Source organism: Oncorhynchus masou, chromosome 23, assembly GCF_036934945.1.
Source record: "Oncorhynchus masou masou isolate Uvic2021 chromosome 23, UVic_Omas_1.1, whole genome shotgun sequence".
Lineage (NCBI taxonomy): Eukaryota > Metazoa > Chordata > Actinopteri > Salmoniformes > Salmonidae > Oncorhynchus > Oncorhynchus masou.
In genome coordinates this window covers 24,562,112-24,589,915 of record NC_088234.1, presented here as the reverse complement: position 1 = coordinate 24,589,915, position 27,804 = coordinate 24,562,112, and the positions used below count along the sequence as shown (strand labels likewise).

Here is a 27,804-nt window from a genome sequence, read left to right as displayed (position 1 = left end):
CGGTATTTTTGTGCATTCAAATTGCCATTGTTCGTTGTCCGTAGCTTATGCCTGCCCATACCATAACCCCATCACCACCATGGGGCACTCATACCACACCTGTCAGGTGGATGGATTATCTTGGCAAAGAAGAAATGCTCACCATCAGGGATGTAAACAAATTTGTGCACAAAATTTTAGAAAAATAATATTTTTGTGCATATGGAACATTTCTGGGTTCTTTTTATTTCAGTTCATGAAACATGGGACCAACACTTAACATACGTTTATATTTTTGTGTTTATGTTTTTGTTCAGTGTAAATTTGCGGTTATATTTTTGTTCAGTGTAAATCAAAACTAGACTGAACTGACGTCTGTGCCCAGTGGGACACCTTTTTTCCCCCATCATTTTAGTCGTTTAGCAGACACTTTTGTCCAGAGTGACTTACAAATAGTGCATTCATGTTAAGATCGCTAGGTGAGACAACCATGCATCACAGTCGTAGTTAGTACATTTTTCCTCAAAGTAGCTATGAACAAAGTCAGAGCTAGTAAGAATTGAAAAGTGTTATTTCAAGAAAGGCAAGGGTGTTATTTTTAATAACAATTTTTTTGTGCAGGGGAGAGACGTACACACTCGTACACACACAAAAGTGTACGCACACACACAGCAGCAGCACCTGTACAGTAGTAGTGTACTAGGGTTTCCCAATGGAAACTATTAAAGCAGTTAATTGCGTCATCAGTCATCCACAGTTGAGATATACTGTTTAGTGGACTTTTTGGATATATTGAAATGACTCGTGGTTGAAATTGGACTTTTGCGTGCGCATGACTGTGTGTGTGCGCATGCATAAGTGAGTGTGCTAATGAACGGCATGGTGTGTGTGTGTGTCCAGTGCATTTGACTGGACTGCGGTGCAGGGGCTGGCTGGCTCCGAGTCAATCCATCAGCAGCTTATGCAGTGTGTGCACTTCGGCCCTACTGGGACGGACGGCTACAGTACAGCACTCTTAGCCAGCTAAATAACATTCCATATACCTGCTGTATTGCTCCTCATTCTCTCACTGCCTCACACCAAGTAATGAGCAGACATGCCCTACAGTTTATGGATAGCTTTTAAAACTTCCACTATATTTATATTTTACAGGTTGTGTTTTGTTCACTATCATTCTTGTCATTCATTCTTTTTTTGTTGTATTGTTGCAGTAGTGGTTCAGTGTTTCTCCTATATATATATGTTTTGTGTTTTGTCCCGGGCAAAGATAAGTGTTCACCATCAAAATGCCAACTCAAAGCAACCTCTTCCAACCTTTGTTTCTCCATCCTTTTTTCTTTTCCCTCATTTTGCTTTCCTTGTTCTTTCTCTTCCCTCTTTGTTCTCTCTCCTCCTCTTTCACTGTGTCTTACCTTCTGCTTCTCTTTCCCCCTTCGTTCATTTGGTTAATTAGGGAGCACACTAGCATCTGTTAGCCTCCAGTCTGCCTCTGTGGCATTTGCTAGCGAGGCACACACCTAGCCCAGCTCAGCTAATGTGATTGTGAGACTCCGCTTCAGTGCATATTTTTCACTTAAGATCCAGGACAAAGGGAAAATGAGCATTTGCAGTGTACAACAATGCCTCCTTGGCCAATCAGAGTTTTGTGTGGAATTAGAAAAGTAAAATTAATCTCTGAACAGTTTGCAATAAGCTTGGATCCAATTGCGCTTCTTCTGGTTTATGGTCAGCGCATGTTTTGGGGTAGCGGTACAAAGAACAGGAAGCATTGTGTCAAAATCATCCCTCCAAGGTTTTTGTTTGTGCACTATCCATGCGTCTCAACAATGCATTTAACAATGCATTCGACATTACTTGCAGCGGAGTATTGTGTCAACCATTTTGAACGGGTCAGTGTTTTCTGAAAGGTGTACACAGATCAGAGCTAGGGTTTGGGGACCTTCTTTAAATGTAGATTTTGGCAACTGGTGCTCATCAAATACAGGGGCTTCAAAAGTAGTAATGTATATTGTCACTAAAGAACAAATCTTCTGAAAAGACCTCTCAGGGTAATGAGATGAGGAAACTGGTTGCTGCCAGTAAGACAAAGGTGACTTCTTGTCACATTGGGAAAATGCCAGTTCGTGTGTGTGTGTGTGGTAGACAGACAAACAGCCTTCCAGACGTGTGCCCACACACCCCACACACACACACACAATATTGACCTCTATATCTCTTCTCCTCTATCCTAGATTGGGACCCGGTGGAAAGACGTGGCCACCAAATGCATCAAAGGCCACTTCCAGCCCCTCCTCCTATTCTACTCCAATCCAGACGGCAGTGCCATCTCCGTAGACGACGCCTCGCGCCAGAACTGCGAACATTCCCGCTACAAGACCCCCGTCAACGGAGACGTCCAAGGTATACAAGACATCGGACAAAGAGACATTCTCTTTTCGTTCCTTTTATGGGAAGAACTACAAAACTAACCCTAGAGTCATGGGAACATTCCAGCACGTTGAGGGGAATAACTGCTTTCAATTTACAATTCAAAATCATGTAGAAAATGTTTTTTTTCTCCAGAATGTCAAGTCAAAACCAAGATGTGCTTTTGCGATGCAGATGCAGTCTATCTAATGATCTTTGACTTGAGACAACTTGAGACCAAAATTTGTTCTTGGTCTAGGTCTTTTGGAGACCAGATTAAAATGGTCCCCCTTTCCAAATTGGTTAAACCACCGTTCCTCAGCTTCTTCTGTACCAATTCCAAGGAACCACATACCACGTTTATAAAACATAGTTTCTTTTAATTCATGCTTAACAAGGGGGTGCTATATTTAAGTCATGCAGTAAATTCGCAGCCAATACGTTCTTCTAAGAGTAGAGTTCTGCATCACCAGCCATTTGGAAGTAATGTCAGCAAGAGTTGCCAATGGTGTGACTGTGGTTAACTTTTTTTTTTCGATGGCGTGTGTTGAAATGCACACTTAACCAAATGACTGCCACTGCCACAGAGCAGTGGTTCTTAAAAGTTTTGACAAGAACATCCTTGAAATATTTTGGTCAAACCGTGAGCCCCCTGCCAGATGCACATGAATAGCTTTTTATTAAGTGTCAGCCCCACCACATTCAGTCTGAGCGAGAATCGTAAAAACAAAAGTTGCGCTACAGTACACGTTGCAGTGTGGACATAAAAGTGATGGGGTCAATTGGGGATACAATTTTGGTGTCTTTTGAAGACATTCATGTCAAGTGTCTAGACTGTGGATGACCAGAAAAGACGTGCTATTTATTTTATTTTACCTTTATTTAACTAGGCAAGTCAGTTAAGAACAAATTCTTATTTTCAATGACGGCCTAGGAACAGTGGGTTAACTGCCTGTTCAGGGGCTAATGGCATTGCATTACCTTGTCAGTTCGGGGGTTTGAACTTGCAACCTTCCGGTTACTAGTTACTAGTCCAACGCTCTAACCACGAGGCTATTAACCGAAGTGACTATAACTCTACAAATACGTGCTGCACTTTAAAACAAGTTTGTGTGCCATCTTTGTGTGCCATCACTTGCAAAATGTCCTGCTTATTGCCTCCTGTTTACAGGAATATTCCACTGGGATTTCTGGAAAAGCTGTGAATCTTGGGATAGCTGTCGGAATTCAGCAATTCAAGTTGGATGTTTAAGTGTATTAGCTAACGGTGTTCCAACCAATCAATACTTGATTTGAAACCGAACGACGAAAGTTCCTGAGCCGAAGGCCTTTTTTTATTTAGTATTGTTAACCTTTTATTTAACTAGGCAAGTCAGTTGAGAACAAATTCTTATTTACAATTACGGCCTCCATCCGCAAAACCCGGGCCAATTGTGCGCCGTTCTATGGGACTCCCAATCACGGCCGGTTGTGTTACAGCCTGGATTCGAACCAGGGTGAATGTAGCGACGCCTCTAGCACTGAGATGCAGTGCCTTAGATCGTGGCGCCACTCGGGTGCCCACTTCTTTTTTCGTATGATTTATTTATTTATTTCTGACGTCAACCTCAACCATAATACTCATTGCTGTTGGCAATGGCAGGAAGTTGTTGATGACAACAGCTGAACATTTCTTTGTGGGGATTAAAAACATTTGGATATGTTTGGGGTGGGATTTATCCCCCTTAATGATCCTCCCTCTAACTCGCTGAGCTGGCCTCGCCTCAGGTCGTCACGTTGCCATGTTGCCTTCAGAGGCAACAGACAAGCTTAAGAAGAAAGAGCGACCATTTAAATTTTTTATTGTCATCAATTTCAATTATCACACATTTTGTTAACTGGGTAGCGCTCCACTTTTTTGTATTTATTTTTAATTATTGGGGATATTTGGGGAATTTACTGAAAAGCTAATGGCATTGCATTTCAAAATACCTAAGAATTGCTTTTTGGGATTGATAAAATTTATCCCAACCCTGATTTTTCTCATTCTCTTCTCCTTTCCGACCACCCAGCACCTGAGTCTACAGTTCCAGGCCCCAAGAAGCTGGACCTGACCAGGGAGAACCTGAATGCCCTGCTGGGCCTTGGCGGCTTGAAACAGAAGAGCCAGAACCCCTCTATCCATAGTTCCACCTTTACCAGGGGCAGCGGCCAGACTAGCGGGGGCCGAGGACCAGGTACGACGGTTGGGGGGTGGGAGAGAGAGAGGTATTTTTACATACAGGCTCTGGTCGAAAGTAGAGCACAATATAGGAAATAGGGTGCCATTTGCGATTCAGCCTTAGTTATTATTGCACATTCCTTTGTTATTGTGGAGCATGGCGTAATGTCTGCCCTTGTTTTGGTCCCCCTTTGTTGTTACTCCCTGCTTAAAGCCAGCAGCTCAACTGTACAATGTGTTTTGACTGTTTTCTATCCCCCAGCAATGGAAAATGTTACTAGTAGTTCAGGGCTTTTGAGAACAGCAAATCCACTCTGAATGACTGACAACAATAGCAGTCAAGTACCTTGTGGGAAAAGTGATGAATTGTCCTCACAACACTTAATTCAGGCATTTGAGTGACTGCAATGTGCATGCCGTAAGACCAAATTCTCTTATCATGAATTGAATTGTAGGCCTATATCTTGGAGAGCTGGGAGTGATCATAGCTCATATTCACGGAGAACCTGATCTAGCACATTCTTTGTGCTCCAGAGGGTGGGTCTGAAATGACCGCAGTGCATAGTTCTAGTTCTCTCTGTTGTCTCTGACTTTCTCCTACATGGCGAGAGATAACACTCGGAAGGAGAAGGAAATGGTTTCCGCAGCTCCACGGGTTCCACCTCGGTGCATTTCCCCTCACCCAGCAGACAAGCCCACCGTATACATTAGCACATTGGTCGGCCCTAAAGTTCCCCCCACTCTCCCTCCTTTACACACTCCGCACTGTTCAATGCGTCCAGGGGTCTAGTCGGTATAGATGGGAGTGGGGAAGAGGAGGGATTGAGGGTGTGGAAGATGGAGAGGGAGTTGGGGTGGCCTAAGTTACTGTAGTTTTGTCTCTCTTCTTGTATTTGGCTTTAGAAGGAGAAAGTTCCCACTTGCTACACATTCTTTTTGCTGTGTTTCTGCCCCTTGTATTGTCTATTGGAATTTAAGTCACTCTGTATCAGTTTCTCAAAATGACTGAAATGGAATGTGTTACATAATGTTTCTTTCTCCCCGTCTTGCAGTGACACTGGGCACCAGTGATCCTAAGAGCCGTCTGAAGGACATATCCAGAGAAGTGGCCCAGAAGGCAGTGGAAGTCCGGGGGATGCACCCCTCCAGGAGAGACCAGGACAAGATGGAGAGGAGGAGACAGGATGCCCACTACAGAGGTGTGGAACTACACACAGGCACACACTCTCTCACACACATACACACACACACACATAAAGAGAGAAATAAAATTAAGATATGATAACCCTTGACACAACGGTGTACACAATGCACATGCAACCCACCATTATCAGCATACATACCATCAAATCACCTGACCAACACAGACGACTAGCATTTGACTGTACTGGCCCTTACATAATCAACCAGACAGGGTGGTTTGGGAGCATTGTGTCAGGATAAGGATTAGAATTCTGACATCTGTTCAAGCCTGCCCTCATCACCCCCCCCCAAATTTGAAACTCTAACCCGCTGTCATGTTTCTCTCACCTATCCTGTCATTTAATTTCTCTGAACACCAAAGGGGTAGAAACTAGGCGCAAGGTGCTAGGAACTGAAAATGAACTAGCCCCCAAATCCACCATGCAACCACAAGAGTCCCTGTTAGCACCAGGCTCACGTCCCTTTGTGATTGAATGCACCAAGCTAACAGACGCTAGCGTCTTGCCCGTGATGAATGGCGAGACTGGAAGTGACACTATAGTTGATGTAAGTGAAATAAATCCATCTCTAGTGCTGCTCGTGAACAGGCTAGCGCTCCACTAAAAAGCTGACCTCAAAGCTACTGGACATACTTGGAAAAAGAGAAGCATAAGAAAGTTAGCATTCGGGTCAGATAGGAAGTGTTGACGTCAATGGCTTCATCATAAATGGCATTGGCTTCATCATAAATGGCACCCTGTTCTCGATATAGTGCAATATATATACACAGGTTTTTGGTCAAATGTAGTGCACTATGTAGGAAATATAGGAGTTAGTGTTACCAGAACACATTGCCCAGTGTTCCTCTAGCATAGTGTAACTGTGTTGATTTTTAGCTTCCAACCCTAAAAGACAAATGTGCTGTGTTTTCATCACAGCCATAGTTAAACCATCTGTCGACACACACACACACAGCTAACAGAAACGCTTACACAAATCCACTCACAGGCGCACACACACACACACACAAGTCTCACACACACGCCATGTGAACAGTTATGTTCGAGGTGATTTAACTCTCGCACGCCCCGTCAGCAGAATCCATCTCTGTAGCGACTCTCTCTCTCTCAGGAGAGGTTACATCTAAGGCGCTGTGGAATATAACCTCTCATAACTTTCTCTGTACACCTGAGACTCAGTGCAGGCCTCAATCCAAGATCACACACCCTGTCATGTTATTAATGAATATTAATATGGTGTTTTAGGAGACACTTTTACCCAAAGGGATTTCCAGTTATAAAACATACACCCAGACGTGTACGTGTGTGTGCACGTGTGTGTGTGTGTGGGGGGGGGGCTCAAACCCACAACCATGATGTTGAAAGAACAATGCTCCATCCAACAGAGCCATTGGAATCATGAGAAGGCCAGTTGTTAGTCAAAATCACACAAATGTTAAATACTGGTCCCTTAGTGCATCTCCTGTTACTCTTTGTTCAAGTGCTCCATCAGTTAATAGAGTTGGACGGTAATTAGAAGAGCATATTTTTGACAAGTAAAGCTTTAACAGTGTCTCTTTTTCTCATTTGACATATGTGGCCCAAAATGTGTTACATGGACCCAGCTGGTCCACGATTACACCAATTATACCACGGGCTATTGCATACTGCACACCTTGTTTTGTGATACAAACACTTTTTGTCCCCTGTAATGGTTTTAGGGCTAAAAAATGTTTCATCCTCTTCCATTAAAAAATGCTAGTCAATTGTTTCTATTTAGATTTTATTTTTATATTCCCAAGCGAAAGAAAATTTGATAGAGGTAGTACTGTATGTATAGTAGCTTCATGCTCTGCTAGTTGTGGATACAGCGAGGGTACAAGTGTCATCCAGTATAGAAATATCGAGTTTGTGTGTGTGTGTGCGTGTGCCCCCCGGTCATATCTTTCGAAAGTGGCGGGCATGACTGGGTGTCCTTGAAAGACAACCACACACGCATACAAACACTTTGTCCTCTCAATCATGCACATCTCCAGGCCACAGACTCATCAGTTCAAGGAGTCATGGACAGCCAGCAGGGAATATATATATATATATACACACACACACACACACACACACACACACACACACCATTCATCAATAATATCTTCACAGACGTCACAACGTTAGGTCACTTCCCCTACTGCTACACCACAGAGACACATACGGCCTCCCGGCGTCCATTATTTACACCTTCCTCTTGTCTACAGACGTACAGTACCAGTCAAAAGTTTGGACACACCTACTCATTCAAGGGTTTTTCTTTATTTTTCACTATTGTCTACATTGTAGAATAATAGTAAAGACATCAAAACTATAAAATAACACATGGAATCATGTAGGAACCCAAAAACAAAGCAAAATCTATTTTATATTTGAGATTCTTCAAAGTAGCCACTCTTTGCCTTGATGACAGCTTTGCACACTCTTGGCATTCTCTCAACCAGCTTCACCTGGAATGGTTTTCCAACAATTTTGACGGAGTTTCCAAATATGCTGAGCACTTGTAGGCTGCTTTTCCTTCACTCTGCGATCCAACTCATCCCAAACCATCTTAATTGGGTTGAGGTCAGGTGATTGTGTAGGCCAGGTCATCTCATGCAGCACTCTAATCAAATCAAACTTTGTTTCTCACATGCGCTGAATATTTCAAGTGTAGACTTTACCGTGAAATGCTTACTTACAAGCACTTAAACAACAATGCAGTTCAAGAAGAGTTAAGAAAATATTTCCTAAATAAACTAAAGTAAAAAATAATAAAAAGTAACACAATAACGAGGCTATATATAGGGGGTACCAGTACCAAGTCAGTGTGCGGGGGTACAGGTTAGAGGTCATTTGTACATGTAGGTAGGGGTGAAGTGACTATGCAGAGATAATAAACAGCGAGTAGCAGCAGTGTACAAAACAAATGGAGGGGGTCAATATAATGGTCTGGTGGCCATTTGATTAGTTGTTCAGCAGTCTTATGGCTTGGGGGTAGAAGCTGTTAAGGAGCTTTTTGGTCCTAGACTTGGCGCTCCGTTACCGCTTGCCGTGCGGTAGCAGAGAACATTCTATGACTTGGGTGAGTCTCTGATCATTTTATGGGCCTTCCTCTGACACCGCCTATTATATAGGTCCCGGATTGCAAGAAGCTTGGCCCCAGTGATGTACTAGGCCTTAGCACTACCCTCTGTAGTGCCTTACGGTCAGATGCCGAGCACTTGCCATACCAGACGGTGTTGCAACCGATCAGGATGCTCTCGATGGTGTAGCTGAATAACTTGTTGAGGATCTGGGGAACAATGCCAAATCTTTTCTGTCTCTTGAGGGGGAAAATGTGTTGTCGTGCCCTCTTCATGACTGTCTTGGTGTTTTTGGACCATGATAGATTGTTGGTGATGTGGACACCAAGGAACTTAACTCTTGACCCGCTCCACTACAGCCTTGTTGATGTTAATGGGGGCCTGATCGGCTTGTAGTCCACGATCAGCTCCTTTTATCTTGTTCACATTGAGGGAGAGGTTGTTGTCCTTGCACCACACTGACAGTTCTCTGACCTCCCTATAGGCTGTCTCATCGTTGCCGATAATCAGGCCGACCACTGTCAGCAAACACAATGACCTAACCTTTGTAAGAGTTGTGTTTGGCCACACAGACGTGGGTGAACAGGGAGTACAGGAGGGAACTAAGTACACACCCCTGAGGGGCCCCAGTGTTGAGGATCAGTGTGGCAGACGTGTTGCTGCCTACCCTTACCACCTGAGGGCAGCCTGTCTGGAAGTACAGGATCCCGTTGCAGAGGTAGGAGTTTAGTCCCAGGATCCATAGCTTAGTGATGGGCTTCGTGGGCACTATGGTGTTGAACACTGAGCTGTAGTCAATGAACAGCATTCTCAAATAAGTATTCCTTTTGTCCAGGTGGGAAAGGGTAGTGTGGAGGGCGATTGAGATTGCGTCATCTGTGGATCTGTTAGGGCGGTATGCGAATTGGAGTGGGTCTATTGTATCCGGTAGGATGCTGTTGATGGGAGCCATGATCAGCCTTTCAAAGCAATTCATGGCTACCGACGTGAGTGCTACTGGGCGGTAATCATTTAGGCAGGTTGGTTACTTTCGCTTCCTTGGGCACAGACTATGTTGGCCTGCTTGAAACATGCAGGTATTACAGACTCCGTCGGGGAGAGGTTGAAAATGTCAGTGAAGACACTTGCACTTGGTCCGCGTATGCTTTGAGTACACGTCCTGGTAATCGATCTGGCCCCACGGCTTTGTGAATGTTGACCTGTTTTAAGGTCTTGCTCACCTTGGCTACCGACAGCGTTATCACACAGTCATCCAGAACAGCTGGTGCTCTCGTGCTTGCTTCAGTGTTGCTTGCCTCGAAGTGAGCATAAAAGGCATTTAGCTTGTCTGGTAGACTCGCGTCACTGAGCAGCTTGCATCTGTGTTTCCATTTGTAGTCCATAATAGTTTTCAAGCCCTGCCACATCCGACAAGCTTCAATCTTGTTCCTTTATTGACACTTTCCTTGTTTGATGGTTCGTCTGAGGGCATAGCGGGATTTCTTATAGGCGTCCGGATTAGTGTCCTGCTCCTTGAAGGCGGCAGCTCTAGCCTTTTGCTTGATGCAGATGTTGCCTGTAATCCATGGCTTCTGGTTGGGATATGTATGTACGGTCACTATGGGGATGAATTCGCTGATGCACTTATTGATGAAGCCGATGACTGAGGTGGAATACTGCTCAATGCCATTGAATAAATCCCGGAATATATTCCAGTCTGTGCTAGCAAAACTCCTGTAGCGTAGCATCCGCGTCATCTTGACCACTTTCATATTGAGCGAGTCACTGGTACTTCCTGCTTTATTTTTTGCTTGTAAGCAGGAGTCCGGAGAATATAATAATTGTCAGATTTTCCAAATGGAGGGCGGGGGAGAGCTTTGTATGCATCTTTGTGTGTGAAGTAAAGGTGGTCTAGAGTTTTTTTGTTTTCTCCTCTGGTTGCACGTGACATGCTGGTAAAAATTTAGCAAAACTGATTTAAGTTTGCCTGCGTTAAAGTCTCCGGCCACTAGGAGCGCCGCTTCTGGGTGAGCGTTTTTTCGTTTGCTTATGGCCTTACAGAGTTAGTTGAGTGTGGTCTTAATATAGATGAGAACTCTCTTGGTAGATAGTGTGGCCTACAGCTTATCATAAGATACTCTACCTCAGGCGAGCAATACCTCGAGACTTCTTTAATTTTAGACATCACGCACCAGCTGTTATTTACAAAAAGACACACACCCACCCCTCGTATTGCCAGACGGAGCTTCTCTGTTCTGCCGGTGCATTGAAAATCCCTCCAGCTCTGTTATCCGTTCCGTTGCTCATCCACGACTCGGTGAAACCTAAGATATTACAGTTTTTAATGTCCCGTTGGTAGGATAATCTTAGATCATCAATTTTATTTTCCAATGATTGCATGATTGCAAGTAGAAGTGGGAGTTAACTCGCTCGCCTACGGATTCTCAAAAGGCAGCCTGATCTGCGTCCTCTTTTCCTCCGTCTTTTCTTCACGTAAATGAATCTGGACGTGTTCGCGGGAGAGCAGTATATATTTCTCGTCGGACTCGTTAAAGGAAAAAGCTTCTTCCAGTTCGTGGTGAGTAATCCCAGTTCAGAAGTTATTTTTGGTCATAAGAGACAGTAGCAGCAACATTATGTACAAAATAAGTTTAAAAAATAAGTTACAAACAATGCAAAAAAACTATCAAAATAGCACAATTGGTTACAGGCATGTAAACCGTCAGCCATCCTCTTCGGGCGCCATCTTACTAAACCATCACTCTCCTTCTTGGTCAAATAGCCCTTACACAGCCTGCAGGTGTGTTTGGTCATTGTCCTGTTGAAAAACAAATGATAGTCCCACTAAGTGCAAACCAGGTGGGATGGCGTATCGCTGCAGAATGCTGTGGTAGCCATGCTAGTTAAGTGTGCCTTGAATTCTAAATAAATTGCTGACAGTATCACCAGCAAAGCACCATCACACCACCTCCATGCTTCGCGGTGGGAACCACACACATGCGGAGATCATCTGTTCATCTACTCTACGTCTCACAAAGACACGGCGTTTGAAACCAAAAATCTCAAATTTGGACTCATCAGACCAAAGGACAGATTTCTAGCGTTCTAATGTCCATTGCTCATGTTTTTTGGCCCAAGCAAGTCTCTTCTTCTTGTTGGTGTTCTTAGTGGTTTCTTTTCAGCAATTCCATCATGAAGGCCTGATTCATGCAGTCTCCTCTGAACAGTTGATGTTGTGTCTGTTAGTTGAACTCTGAAGCATTTACTTGGGCTGCAATCTGAGGCTGGCAACTCTAATGAACTTGTCCTCTGCAGCAGAGGTAACTCAGGGTCTTCCTTTCCTGATGCGGTCCTAATTAGAGCCAGTTTCATCATAGCGCTTGATGGTTTTTGCGACTGCACTTGAAGAAACTTTTTTATAGTTCTTGACATTTTCACATTGACTGACTTTCATGTCTCAAAGTAATAATGGACTGTCATTTCTCTTTACTTGTTTGAGCTGTTATTGCCAAAATATGGACTTGGCCTTTTAACAAATAGGGCTGTATTCTACCCCTACCTTGTCACAACACAACTGATTGGCTCAAACGCATTAACGAAAGAAATTCCAAATAATTTACTTTTTACAACGTACTCCTGTTAATTGAAATGCATTCCAGGTGACTACCTCATGAAGCTGGTTGAAAGAATGCCGAGAGCGTGCAAAGCTATCATCATGGCAAAGGGTGGCTACTTTGAAGAATCTCAAATATAAAATAGATTTGGATTTGTTTAACACTTTAAAAAAAAGTTTTTTCATTTTTTGATGTGTTCACTATTCTATAATGTAGAAAATAGTAAAAAAAAAAGAAAACCCATTGAATGAGTAAGTGTGTCCAAAGTTTTGACTGGTACTCTATGTCTCTACAGTAAACTTCACCACGACCCCATTGTTCACATCCCACACTACGCCCCTGCTGTCTTCCTTGGCAAACCCTGTGTCTTGGGTTGGAATGGCATTGAAAGTCAGTTGCTGCACTTGGCAACGTGTCACAATCTACTGGCATTTGGCATTACAGGCAGCAGTTTGGATACTATGCCAGCTTGAGTGCAATGTTGGAATCAGAATTAGCCCTGCAAAAAAGTGACTTTTTCCTAGCGACCTCAACCAGAAAAGGTTATCTGGACCATTAAACCACCCACTTCTCTCCTACCACCCTACTTTGGCCTCAGATTAATTGATGGGATTTTGTTTGCATCTTTTCTGTCAAGCCTTGGCGTAATGTCGCCAAACATGTTTATTTTTTATCTTGATCGTTTTTTCCTTCATATTTATTCCTTCATGTACAACAAAACCTGTAGAAAAATATTTTCCACATCCTTTTAAGTAGCAGACACACCTCTAGGACAATGTCCTTACAAAACATGTACCCACACACTGCACCTATAAACCACTTGAACATAAAATCCTTTCATTCAGATCCAATCCCAGAGAGGTACTCACGCTCCACCTCCCCACCGGAGAATGGCTTCAAGCAGTACCTGGATACGCACCTGTACGCCAGCCAGGGCAAAGGGCCCACCAAGACAGAGAGGACCCCCCACTTTGGCGGCAGGTCCTCCTCACACGAGGGGCCTCCTCGCTCCCACTCCAGGGTCCATGTACATCCAGCCCCTCCCAGCAGTAGGGGCTATGGTGGTGGCCATTACAGCCGGAGACTGGAGCAGCTCTCCAATGGCTATGACACAGACAGCAGCCGGGAGGGCAGCCGTAATGACAGCTCCAGCAGTAGCAGTAGTAGCAGCAGGCCCAGTCGGCCATGGAAGCCCATGCGTGAGGTGCTAAATGTGGATAGTGTGATTAGCGGTGGTGGTGGTAGTAGTGGTGGAGGGGGTCACGAGCACCGGCAGCACAGCCCCCACCGGAGACCTTCCAGCCAGGAGAGGACGCCACCCCCCAACGAAAAAGACATGGACAGGGACTTCACATGGGGTGGGCATGAAGAGCACAAGCCCAAGAGCCTGATGACCATCTATGAGGATGAGCAGCGTCCTGAAACGGGCGGCAGCCGCAGTTCGGTGGAGTCGGAGGGAAAGGACAGGTCAAAGGGCACCACTGTGATGGCGAACACACTAACGGTGCGCAGCGACAACTGGAGGATCCAGCGCACAGAGTCAGGATACGAGAGCAGCGACCGGCTTAGCAACGGCTCGGCCAACCTGGACTCACCCGTGGTGGAGAACTTTATGTCCAAAGAGCTGAGGCCCATACCTGAGGTTCACCTGACAAGGTAAACAGGAGTGTTATTTTTTGCCTCATGTTGTTGTTTCTCTAAGATCATATATCCAACTTCATTCAGTACTAGTTTGTTATAGACACACCTTGTATTCACTCACTCAAACAGTTCCAAGTCCAATGCTGTCGCTGCCTTCCTCCAGCTATAATCTCTTTGTCACTCGTGTTATGATTCGACTGAGAGTCAAAATCGCTGCCATTTCTGAATAATTAAATGGTAAAAACAACTCATTCTAAAAATACAGTAATATATTTTTTGCGTAAGTGCACATGGAGCAGAATCTACCAATGTTATTGTACTAGGGTCGTCATTTGTCTCGGCAGGGTGTCTTGTTTGGCGATGATCCCACAGTGGTGTTTCCATTATAACAACATAGTTAAATATGTTAATTCATCCCGATGTATATAACAAACATTAGTATACAATATAAATATATTGTTCAATATGTTGGAGTGAATAATCTGTTTTTTGATGAGTCAGTGTTAAGACTATATGAGTCATGAAATGACTAGTATTAAATTAGACATTCTATTGCACTCTTGGAGCTAGTAACATAAGCATTTTCCTGCACTTGCTATGACAAATGCAAATCTGTGTACACCAGCAATAAACTTTGATTTGATAATGACTATATAGAAATCCATGTACAAATCTGTAAGTGAAATCTCACTAAGGCTTTAATATAGATCATCTCAGAGGCGATCGTGAAACGGTATCTAAACACTGTAGCTATTGTATTGGCATCCTACGATTCAGTGCTCCACTGCTGTTGGGGCACAATAAGTATTGACTTTTCTCAGTCTCCCGAATTCATCAATGCACCAGCTGAGAAGAGCAATGGATGTGAGCCATACATTTACCAAAAGAAAAAAGCTGTTTTTGTGGATCAGTATCGTATTACTCCACAATAAATCAGATATAGAACAAAGTAGTGTGGAGTAAAGTGGATTTCCGTGTTTACGCTAGCAGTTTAGATCCAACTTAATCTCTTTAAAAGGTCAGTTGGGGGGAAACCTGCATGCGGAGAGACACCATACAAAGGAACATGCATAGAAAGGCCTTTGTCATGTTGCGTCAGCGTTTGACCCTACTCAATTTGTGTATTTCAGGGACCCTTTCTCTCACCGGAGAGGAGTCTACTCCAAGGCCCACATCTTGCACTCCTCCTTCTCCTATGGTAAGTACTACAGGGTAAAGTTTCCCCAAGGTACAGATCTAGGATCAGCTTCACCTCCCCCCAATCCAAACCTTAACCATTAGTGGAGCAAATGCAACACACTCCCAATATCATTATCTAGGGGAAGCTTCATCCCACTCCATGGTGGTAAGTAACTTATGCTGCTTTTTGACTGACACTGACGTTAGACTGGTGTATAACACACTGATGTTATACTAAGGGAATTGTGTTAAACATTGGGGTTAATCCTTTGTGGAAATTCGCCATTAGTTGTCCTGCCTCCCATGATGTTTTGTGCCAGTTACCTTTCGGCCATCACTCCTTATTTGTTTTGCTTGTTTGTAAGTTCTCAGAAAAGCCAAAGCATCTGGCAAAATCCTCACGTTACACTGAGTCAATATTTTGGCTACCTGGATGAGATCTCATCTAGACTAAATGTATTATTGTGTAGACGATGGGGGGGGAATGAGCAGCTGAAACTTTCAGATGGTAGGAAATATACTTTTCTGTCAGTCGCTTAACCCAATGTGTCTGATATAGAGGTAAAATAGACTCTGGTGCGGTCATTATCAGAGAATGATAATCTTTGTCATTACGTGCTTCAGAAGTTAAATTGTTTTGCCCCCGAGATGTTTATTGTGCAGTATAAAGTCTAGAGATATTAAGAAACACCACTCTGTAATTTCCTTGATTTATAGTCCCATCAGTTGTGCTAAGGTTAGAGCCCAATGGTGGCGATTTCTTATGCAAGTACACATGGGATTGGTTTCTCATTTGCTGGACCGGTCCTTTTCCAGAGCAAAGTATTGTGTGCTTTGCAGTGCACAGAGAGTAATATGATGTGTTGTGCCCTGAACAATGCATGTATGAGCCTGAAAAGTGGTAAGGAGAAGGGTGAATATCAATGTATCCGGTATTTTAACACTTAAAAATTACATTGCAAATTAAGGGTTAAGTGTTAAAAATGACATTGCAAATTAAGGGTTAACTCTTAACACCTAGGCACCCAGTTTCAAAGAGAAGTGGAACAAATCTTACAAACTAATCAATAACTCCTGTGTCTGATTGAAGGCAACAAGCTTTTAGTACAAAAAATGAGTAAATACAAGTCAGGTTTTTTTTTACTAGTTATAATAGCTATTTTAGCCCCCAGAAGAGATGGAGGGAGATTAGTTGATATGAATAGCAGCAGGGAGGGCTCACTGCTCGGCCACCCCTCACATACTGTATCTGTTTTTCATCACATTCCCACTGTCTGAACCATCCATTCCAAAAGAGAAATAGATTTGTTTTGTAATGCTCCAATCTACGGCAGCCCTTTTAAACACCCGTCACCAATTCTCAGAATTGTCCGTGGAGTTTGTCCTTACAGAGCAGGAATGATGAGCGAGCTCACGGGGGCCTCCCAGCTGTGCCCAGCCAGGCAGAAAATGCCATGACCCGGCCTGTCAGAAGGTGGCATTCACACACACATAAATAAACTGGCATTTTCTGTGGCACCACACTTTTCCCCCTCCCCTCCTTTTATTTTGTCCTTTCTTCTCAATAACAACAAATGGGGTGAATGCGAGGTCTCAAACATCAGTGTTTAGAACAGCGGGATAGTGGGTTAGTTTTACGTAAGTCTGGTGAGCTGACTAATCGAAGCGGAAAAGGGTTGTGTTTTATGTCTGGCCTGTGAGCGTCTGTGTGTGCAGAGCAGAGCAATCCATGTGGAAACACTCCCTGGCAAGGAAACACACACTTTTGAAGCCTTGATGTATTTATCACCGCTGCGATTTCTGATCCCCCTTAGGTCTTTTTTTCTTCTGGATCTGTCATTTTTTGCAGTTTGATTTAAAACAGCGGGGATCAATTAAATCATATTTTAATGCCTTCACAATTGTATTAGCTTATTGCAAACACAGTAGGCCTACAAGAGAATCCATTTATTTCATTGTTCGGGCACCACTTTGATTGCTGTGTTCTTGGCTTCCGGTAATATATAATCTGTAACAAAATGTTTCCAATTTTCCAACTATTTCTTTCCAATTTTCCAACTATTTATATGCCAACTTTTTAAGAAGGCTGACTTGTTGATAACCTGAGTGTTCGGTATTTGAGTCACCCTACTTGAGCCAGGGCTGTTGCCTCTACTCCCCGCCATTTGCAAATTGTATTGACAAGCTCCAGCAAATGTTTTTGAATTAAATTTGGCAGGAGTTCAGCTGTGAGCCCGGGCTGCGCTGCAGATTCCATAGGTCCATTAGAGGCTAAAATACTTTTTAAGATCGAAGCTGGCCAGGATTCAGTACAGACGTAAATAGTAAACACCATTTTATAAACAACAAACCTTTGTTTTGTCTGGATATTATGTTACGTCTACAAAAGTAGAGTAGTCATAAAAGTAGAGAATATGGATGTTATGTCTAGATCACTTCTGGAACAGCCGTCCAGACTTTGCCTACCTAAATGACAGCGTTACATTGTGTTTTTGTTTCCGAGATGGCAGCCTAACCACAGGATGCTAATATGGATAGAATGCCTTTAGAGAAGTCATTCTGTCTGTGTGAGGGTTTCGAAAGGTCAAGGCTGCTGGGAGATGGGTGGAAAGTCCAGCGACTTCAAACGGCTGTATCGAAGCAGTAAATCATGCCCTCGCTTGATTTACTCCGATTGGCTCATGTGGTTCCCCAGACACTCGTCTGGAGGCCGAGACACACACTCTGTCGTGCTAATTTCTTGTTTTGCTATCGTGTTAGCACAACATCGCTAACACTTCCTGAATATGGTGCCCCTTCTCCTTCCTCAGAATATCAACCTGTTTCATTCACAATGAAAGCCATATTGTGCAGTGTCAAACTACCCCAACTGAACACCTACATGCACCAACCTCTGTCACCAAGACACAAACTGTCTCTATTTATCAAGGCTGACAAATTATTTCTATGTAGGTGTTAATTTGTCTGTGAAAGACAGAATGTATTGAGCAAACAACAATTTTAAAATATTAAAGGGGGATACCTAGTCAGTTGTACAACTGAATGCATTCAGCTGAAATGTGTCTTCCGCGTTTAACCCAACCCCTCTGAGTGAAGTTAACGTTGTTGTGTTCAAGCATTTGTGGTGGCGTGTATTAGTGTGTCTAAGACTTAAGGCATGCCTTTGTGTATGCGCGCCCACTGCTTTTGAGAGCACGCCTTGGCTCTTCTACCTCAGCCTGTTTAGATGAAAAGAGTGCCTTTGGCTCCCAATGGGTAACCAAGCACAACCAAAGCATTTCCATGTTCAACAAAAACTTAATAGGACTCTTCTGCATATTAATTTCAAACAATTATCCAGTCATGTAAGCTACCAAATCTCTCTCTTTTTTAATACTCACATTTTAATGAAGATAGTAAATAGACAAATCTATATTTAATTAATGGAAATTATTAACATAAAGCAGTTTCCGAGAAGGATTTCTTTCTCAGTCCTGTGTTGTGTTACTGTACTTTGGTCTATTGCGCATCCAAAATTACACCCTGTTTCCTATACTGTGCACTACTTTTGACCAGAGCTCTATAGGCCCCGTTCAAATATAGTGGAATATTTAGGTAATAGGGTGGCATTTGGGACGAAACCTATGACTCAGCAAGTTGGGAGCTGGGTTGTAATGCTCCCAGGCTTAGAAAGCCCATTGACACCACTTAACAAGCCTGTGACTGATGTGTTAAACTTCGTGTTAATGCCCTGGGATAGAGTCCAAATGTATATTGCACCTTTCTGCTTGATGTTCTCAGACTGGGATCTTATCAGCACTCCCATAAGCCATACCGAGTGGGTGGATTATGTTGAGTGATGAGACAATTTAATAAAAAAAGTGTCAATATTCAACAATATGAACATGCATTGGGGTAAATAACTATTGTATTTATGAAATTCATAATGACTTTGAAATTAATAAATGGTTAAATTGTCAGCATTTTAACAAACTGTCTGCCTAAGTAAATGTGGAGTTGACACCCCTAGAGAACTGATCGATTAATTTAAAAGTGTGAATTTAAGCAACGTGAAAGGTCAGTCACTTGTGAGATCTGATATCTTTGATATCCCTGCCATCCACACCGGCTTGAGTTAGATCCCTCTGATCAGTGTCTCATCGTGTTTCAAGCTGGAAAAGGAACTATTTTTAGGTGTCAATAAATACTCTCGACAGCTTTTGGGTCCTTTGATTACTCAGATGTACCGTCAGATCGAGTTTAAACTTGTCAAAAGGCTTTACATTTTTTTGCCATGGTTTTCTTTTTCTCCTCCCCATAATTGATTCGCACGAAAACTGAATAGGTAGTGTGAATGCAAGTATGATTGATGTCAAGGAATTTGAAGGACTGCAGATCAGCAGAAAACCCTGAGCTCTACAAATCTTGACTCGGCAATCTTGAAATTGAAACATCTGAAGTTGTTTCATTTAGTTGCTTCAACACAGCTATTTTAGACGTTCAAAAAGCTCTTAAATTCTGGTTTTATAATTTTTCATAACTGGGAGAGGTTGGAGTTTGTGACACCACGTGAGATATTTGGTAAGTAACCTGAGGCTCCTATATAGATGCTGAGCTAGGTTCATAGAGTTCTGAAACAATGTGATTAGTAAGATGTTGATTTGATTGACAGGTGTCCTTTCTGCTGCTCAGGATAGTCCCATTCACTGAAATGGGATCAGTGGCATCAGTGATTTTGGTCCACAGAAACAGTATCTTCGTATAAAAATCACCACTGGAAAACTAAATATTATGTACACAAACACCAGAGGCCATATTCTATCAAAGACAGTAAAGCTGGGTGTACACTACATGATTTTGGCCCTGATTTGGCTGTCCCAAACAGATTATTGAGATTGGAGACGATGTCGTTGCCTACTCTCGAGCAAGAGCGACAACTACTACTAGTATGCGTTCACAAACACTGTTATTCAGTTAAAAATGTTGGCTAGATATTTAAACTTTGTATGGCAAGCGTGAATGTCTGACTGAAAACATTTGAGGCTGCTTTTGAGCCACAGCTCGTTTTTATTTTTATTTTACATTTAAAAATATATATTATTCATAATACAAAAATCAACTTACATTGCTACATCAAACATGTCTAACTAAACACAGGTATTAACAAGAAAATACTCAAACATACAAAAAATATCGATAAAATAATACAAAAAATAAATAAACAATTTTAGTGCAATTGTATTCACTCTGAAAAAAATAGAATTATAATAATTCAGGAAGATGTTATTCATGTTATTGTTCACTAGGGCCACAGCTCGTTCTAGCTACGTTAAGAATCTAATGACATCATCACATTGTTTTCGCAAGAGAGCATGGTATGGAGAATCCTCACGACCAAGTGAAGAATCTTGGAGTGTGTGACACTCATTTGTACCAGATCGTTTAGTGTGGGCACCACTACGTTGGCAAGACCAAAAAAAAAACTACAGGAAAGACGGTCGTTAAATGTGAGCGGCTCAGCAATGTTAGGATTTTGAAAGTAGTGTACACCTGGCATAACTGGGTTTCAAAGTGTGCTCTTTTGGATTCATCCAGTGAAACACATTTATTTTTACAGTGTTGAACCAAAGAAGCATATTCAAAATATGCATTCTCGTTGTGTGGAAATATGTATTTTTCCATAGGGACACAAGCTTATCCATGTTCTTTCTTATGGCAGCGTTAGCCACACAGTTTCTGAACTATACTGTTGAAGTTGTGCCCGTAAGTGCGAAGAGATGGAACAATACCACATTACTTTATTAATGCACCGTATTACAGAGGTATGCATCACCTAAGTTTTTGGTCTCTAATGCTTATAGTTTTACAACTATCAGAGTGACCGTTAATAACCACTTAAGAGATTATTCAACCATTGATTTGATGGTAATCGAATTGCCGGTGTCTGAACCATTTTGGGATCTGGTTAGAGGCATTTCTCTAACCGGAGAGCCGCAGCTGCCTTGCTCTTTGTTACACAACAGCTATGCTCCCCAGTCCCTCTGGTTCTCTCAGCAACAGCCGACACGGCTGTAAAGAAGAGAGGATTTGCTACAGTAAGAAGCAATGTAGTGGAGGGCTGTAAACTGCAACCCACTTTGTTTTTGTATTGATATTGTTATGGTTGCTTGCCAAAATTTCAAATGACGGACTTAGCGACATAAAAGCACGCAGTGCTGAAAGGGAGAGAAAAAAAGTCAGATCCCAGCGTAATAAATGCATGCCAGCTGAAGGGTATTAGCCAGCTATGCTCCTGCGGAGAGCACCAAATAAAGGTAAAGGTGAGAGGGTGAAAGCCGAGTATGTTTACACATCACAGACAGTCTAAGCCTTATAAAATGATGCACATTTTTCAACCATAAACTTTTAGCCACACTTCCTGTGAGAGTCCAAGGGCCTATTGACGCACGTCTCTTTGCATTGACATGAAAGGTAAACATGACACGTCCTGACTTTTTTGCCCTAGTTTATTTTTTTCGTGGTCATGCCCTTCTCTGCAACTGTCCCACTACCACTGATGGCTCCCTATTTAATCTGCTTGTCACTTGCTTTGTTGACATAGCTCACTGGGTCAGGCTCTGCCACTGGGGCCTAAATCTGCAAGGTGCAGAAAGTCCAGATGCTGGACACCCTCTGCCTGTCACATCCCCACCCCCCTTGGTTCAGGGTACGACCCTTTCCCCCTGTCCCCCTCTCCCCACTGGGTTGAAGTCCTCACTTTGCATTAGCAAGTATTAGCATCATTAGCCTAAAGGCCAGCAGATTGGCCTGGGCTTTGGACTTTAGCTTTCTCTGAGGGGCCTTGGCCTCGCTCATGCCGGATCAGACAGTGGTACATAGGGCCCGAAGGCACTCTACCAGACTGCCTCTCTACTTTGATGTGTCCTCCCCCAGCACCGGGCTAGGCCCACAACCAAGTTAGATAGGATGTCTGTGCTAGAGACAGGCAGGAAAATACTGTGAGTCTGTTCAAACATGGGATCAGAGGAGAGTCACACGATTTTTGGGGGTTGTGTCAGTGAGGTTAAGGGTTAAAAATGTATTTTGAAAAGTCATTTTGAGTACTTGTTTTTCGGAAAAGGGCAGTCTTGTTTGTGTAGCTGTAGCAAATTAGTAGCACTCTACAAAATCAAATGAACTTATTATTATCTTCCAGGTGAACACCCAACAAAGTCTCCGGACCTGCAAGATGCACATCTCCTCAAATTGAGTCCAAGATTACAAAGGTAAAGCATGGTTATTGTATTACTTACAGTTGAGTGAAAGGGTTGTTTCTTTTGATGATTTGATCTGTAAACTGGATATAGAGTAAAGATTCCGAAGATTGGTCTCTGCTATTCACCCATTTTGAAGTACAGGTACTGATGCTAGTGACAAAGTATGCAATCTTATTCTGGATAGACTGTTTAATTGATGTGTGTTTTTTTTCTCTCCCTGCAACAGAAGACGAGCCTTCCGATATACGCCTGGAATTCTGGAGAGGAGGGACGGTATGGATGACGAGCAGGAGGATAATGTCGATGGCAGCCCCAGCATGGTCAGCCCCTTTCCCCCATACCTGGCCAAGACCAGCTCAGAGTGGAACAGCTCCGACAACTTCACCGGTCCCTTCTCCGAACAGGAAGAGACCAGGCCACTGGTCCCCAGAGAACCCTCCCCCCAACTCCATTACCAAAACCTAGCCCCGCCTCTCCCCCCAAAGACGTACGCCCACCGATCGACAGACCAGTCGGGCTTCCGCTCTTACCAGCTCCAAGAGCCGTCCCGGACGAGCCCCCGGAACGAGAGCAAAAATGGTCCGATCCCGTCCCTCTCCCACACCACCCTCCACAGGTGGATCGAGACGCCCGCCGAGCACAAGCTCTCGTCTGATGCAAGCTCCAAGTCAGGCTCGTCGGACCAGGACCGGAACGATCTGTCGGCCAGTGAGAGTGGAGAGGAGAGGTTTCCCAGCCCAAGGCCAGGGGATGACATAGATGGCCTAGACTCCCTGATCACACGGGGGATGGTTCTCCCCATGGTCCTCCCCACCACATACTTCTCTGTGGACAACTGTATGACGGACACATACCGGGCCAAGTACCACCAGAGGTCCACCTTATACACAGACACTAAAGGTGGGGAACAGCACGCGTTGTCTGGTGAGAGCGACCTGGGAGATGGGTGGCTCCCCATCCCTGAGGCCCAACCTGCAGAGCTCCCCAAGAACCGGCCTGAATCAGGTAAATGGAATTGTCTGTAGATAATTTGCCACAGGACGTGGAAAACACTTTGAGCCATAATTGTTTGTGGTCATACCCACTTCACCATTTGTTTATTATGACCAAAGTAAAAGCATGTTCCTGCTATAGATTTGTTTGTCATCAATAAATGTTACCAAAAGGACCAGAACTTTCATTAGTCTATTAGTGTGGTGGATACTGTTTTCTTTGTGTGTTCTAATCTATGTCTCTGGTCTTTTGCAGGTTACTCCACCAGTAAACATACTGCAAAATGGAATCCTGTAACACCCAAAGGACTTGATGAACATGGGTTTCTATGATATAAACTCCTGTTGAAGGGCCTGGTACGAAAGCCACAGTTAAAACAATCATCTCCTCCTACAAGTTTTGAAACCTTCTTATGGTGATGCTTATTTGTACAGATCTCATATCAGAAGTCCAACATGAATCTGGAACGCCAAAGAGATTGGTAACTCCCAAAGGCAGTAACAACTAGTCTGAAGAGTACTTTTCAGTTCAGCAGTAGTCACAGGAGTCTTGCGCCACCCCGCAGAACAGTCTTTCTGCAGAACAATCTTAGTACCATTGTGATTGTGGCCCCTAGATGGCAACAGCAGTAATTGTGGATTTGCACAGTAGAAAGCCCCCAAAACTACCGAAAGAGGATCTAAACCTAGGATGGTTATTGGTCAATGCAGGGACCTCCTCGAACTTACTTCCAAGGTCATCCACTGAGTTGAATCACAGAATGTCTCCCACGAAGCCACTTTTTCCCCTTAAGAGATTATCAAATAAAATACCCTTAACAGTGATAATAACCCATCTCTAACCCATTTACAATTTACGCAGATAATTGATGAAATGCTTGTATTTCTTTCTGGAATTATGCTAATTTCAGGGTTACACGGTTACTGTGAGTTGAATCAACAAATCACAACACATATTGATGGGTACTCTAGGTTGAAGATAATATATAATATATATATCTTTACTTCCTACTTTGCGCAAAGATTGTGGATGAATGAAGATCGTTCACTTGGGCCTTTTACCATAGATTTTTTTTCTCAGTTCCTGTCTACTTAAGGGGGTGGCTCTCCCATAGACACCAATGCAATAGCATCTGGGTCTCGTCTACTTAGTTCATTGACTTCCATTTAAAACAAAACATGTGAAAGTGGGATTTCTCACTTCATCTTCCTTCTCTATGTGTACACTCGCCTCCAGTCCACCCATTATGCGATAATTGACTTGAATGGAGACACCTGTTCTATGCATTTTATGTATATGGCAGCACATGCAGTCAGGAGCGGAGAAAATGTGCATCTAAAAAATACATGATTATTTTTGCTGTTCTAATGTTATTACAGAGACTGCGGTTATTTGGCTGGCCAATTGCCGTCATCGAAAATTCCATGATCGTCACAGCCCTAGTGTACACTCATCCATTGTTTTCGTAAGAGCCAGTTGAGGAAGACGAGAAGCCCTAAGGATTCCTAAAGATTTATAAAATGATTTATTATTTTGTGTTTTAAAAATGATTATAAATTATATTTTCTATAATTTAAATGATATTCTGATTTCATCTCTTCAGTTTGTGTTGGAAAGGGAACGTTTAACAATGAAGAGAAAAAAATACTAAATGTGGATATTTTTTTGTGGTGGTCTCTGAGGAGAAATATTTTGCTAGCTAAGCCAGCCATGGTTAGGCCCTCAGAAACTAGACATCTGCCATTCAACAGTGACAGAGAAGACAACTAATCACATTTTGACTGGGTAGGACCGTTTTTACATTATTGTTTTAAACTTCCGCTTTTTCAAAGGCCTAGACACTTCACTCCTGATAGTATGAGCAGTAGCCTAGTTCTCCCACGGTCTAGCTAGCTTTTGTTGCCGTGTGCAGCGGCTGCAGCCACAACTGTTATCGAGGAGGATGTTTTTGCTCATTTTTTAACATCACCCTTCAATATGGACTTTTTAACAAGATGTTAAGTTTCACATTTTCATAGTTTGGTGAGTGTCACTTTTTGCAGCACGCGTGTTGTTAGCTATATCACTTTGAAAATATGCGTGTGAAACATTGTTGCATTTAAACTTTAGATCACTGGTTACTTTGTGTGCTTAACGTGATAAAATGTTTGCAATAGGAAGTAATAGTTGTACATTTAATGGTTGTGTTTTTGGTTATGATTGGGGGCTTCTGACACCTTTTGATGTGTCACTTATCGCTAGGCTATTGCTGACAGTGATGGTGTTAGGCTACCACAGATTGTTTAAACTGTTGTTGTTGGTCGCATTATTCCGTGCCGGGCGTGACAGCCTGATGCGTGGCTCAGGTCGGTTTGATTAAGTAATGATGTCATCAAAAAACATTGCTACTCTTGCATTAGAGTTAGTGTAAATGTTAACTTTTTTTGGGGGGGGGGTGTTTTAACCCCAATAAAGTCCAACAGTCACGGTTCGTAGGAGCACTACTTTAAAATGGATCCCAAGGGTCCCCTTATGTGGCCACAGAGGTGTTGGGTGAATATGTTCTAGTCCAAGGTTGAATGCGAGTATAGTGATTGTTAGGAGAGAAACGTCTCAATTCATTGGCATTGGCACAGTATGTTATCTGCCATTCAACTGTGTATTCACGAGGAAGCAAATTGCCGAAGTGGGGAGGGACTAACCAGACTTGTCCAATAAGAATCGCTAATTTTCATAAACATTCGCTGCTGTGTTTTATACATTTTTCTATCCCTAGTTCGGATCGCAATACATTCTCTCTCACTCCTTTCTAGATATAAGCTTCTTTGCTCTTTTTAATGTTGCTCCTGTCCATACTGGGTAGTATGTTAAAGGTATGTTAGGTCAAACCATGCTTTTATATATTTGTCTTCTACTCCTGCGTCAAATACATGTGTCAAATACTTTAGGTGTGTTTCATTTAGTTTTCCCCATACAATTGAACTAATAGAATTTGTTCCAAAAGTCCAAACTCCAAGCTAAATCAAGCCCACCTCAAACTGGTAAGTATTTGACATATGAATTTGACCGAGGTCTGTTGGTTTATCTAATCTTAAGCCTAAACCTCAAGGATGGATTGAGTAATGGATTTTAAGAGTGTCTTAATGAGATAGAAAAGGCCTGCTTTTCCACAGGTATTGTGCTTGACCCCCAGAGATGATCACATTGGCTAGTGATGCTGTAAAAAGTTATATTTATGATTATTTCTGTTGTCAAAAATGTTTTATATATTGCTCGGCAGACTTCACTGCACAGTGCCTTTTCTATTTTTCTATGTCGAGAAGAGTTGAAATAGGAGCCATTATTTGTACAAAACTGCTTTTATAACATTTGATTTAATTTTTGATTAAAAATTGTTTAATAAACCATTTTATTTAACCATAGCATTGTCTACATGTTTTATTTTAAACCATGAAATACCCACTATTTTAAGTTATTCTCATTACATCATTAATGTAAATAAAAAGCCTACTTGGGGTAAATGTGATCTCTGAAAAACAAAATCTTACTAACTATTGTATTTTATGGAACATCTGTCCATGAGAGATTAGGGTAAATGCAATTGAACACCCTATATGAAGTTATACATTGTATTGTAAGAGTAAAAGGGAAGCTGAGTTTTGATATATGGAGCACAAAAGGTTTAGCAATGGAGGCTTGGAAACCCAAAGCTCTGCTGCCATCTACTGCATGGAGGAGATGTGGACAACATGTAAACAAAGGGTGTGTACCAATAATGTCTCCTTTCTCCAGAGGGGTACACTACGAAGAAAGTTAATCTATTCAGGATTTTCTAAAACTAGCCAGCTAGCTTTCCTTCCAGCTCAGGCTTCATCTGTGGTGGATATTGCTTGTCTGCCTTCCACTAACTCCAGCAGGCTTGTAAATGCGCATGCATGTCGCACGTGGCTAGTTGAACGCCGAACTCTTCATTGAGATGATGAAGCATCAATCAATGGGCAAGTCAGTGCCGCATTTTCATTTGTGTTGAAATTAAAATGAAAGAAAAGTTAATTTCCAAATTCAGCAGGGTACTACGGCAGTCCAAAGAGGACATAGTACGTTCGAAAAGTATTCAGACCCCTTGACTTTTTCCACATTTTGTTACGTTACAGCCTTGTTCTAAAATTGATTAAAGAGTTCCCCATCCCCTTCAATGTACACTTTTTTTTTTTATACATTTTTGCAAATGTGTATATATATATATAAAAAGGAAATATTACATTTACATAAGTATTCAGACCCTTTCCTCTACTTTTTTGAGGCACG

At 42.6% G+C, this 27,804-nt stretch overlaps 1 protein-coding gene across 1 annotated transcript in view; it reads left to right on the top strand.

Annotated features, from left to right (window-relative positions):
- Positions 1-26,918, top strand: part of LOC135510608 (inactive ubiquitin carboxyl-terminal hydrolase 53-like) — a 61,464-nt gene extending 34,546 nt beyond the window's left edge. Inside the window, exons 10-17 of the mRNA XM_064931665.1 lie at positions 2,211-2,379; positions 4,437-4,601; positions 5,638-5,784; positions 13,315-14,125; positions 15,241-15,308; positions 22,464-22,533; positions 22,751-23,529; positions 23,773-26,918. Coding sequence (XP_064787737.1) covers positions 2,211-2,379; positions 4,437-4,601; positions 5,638-5,784; positions 13,315-14,125; positions 15,241-15,308; positions 22,464-22,533; positions 22,751-23,529; positions 23,773-23,849 — 2,286 coding nt within the window. The 3' untranslated portion in view covers positions 23,850-26,918. The remainder of the gene's footprint in view (positions 1-2,210; positions 2,380-4,436; positions 4,602-5,637; positions 5,785-13,314; positions 14,126-15,240; positions 15,309-22,463; positions 22,534-22,750; positions 23,530-23,772) is intronic.
- The last annotated feature ends 886 nt before the right edge of the window (positions 26,919-27,804 follow it).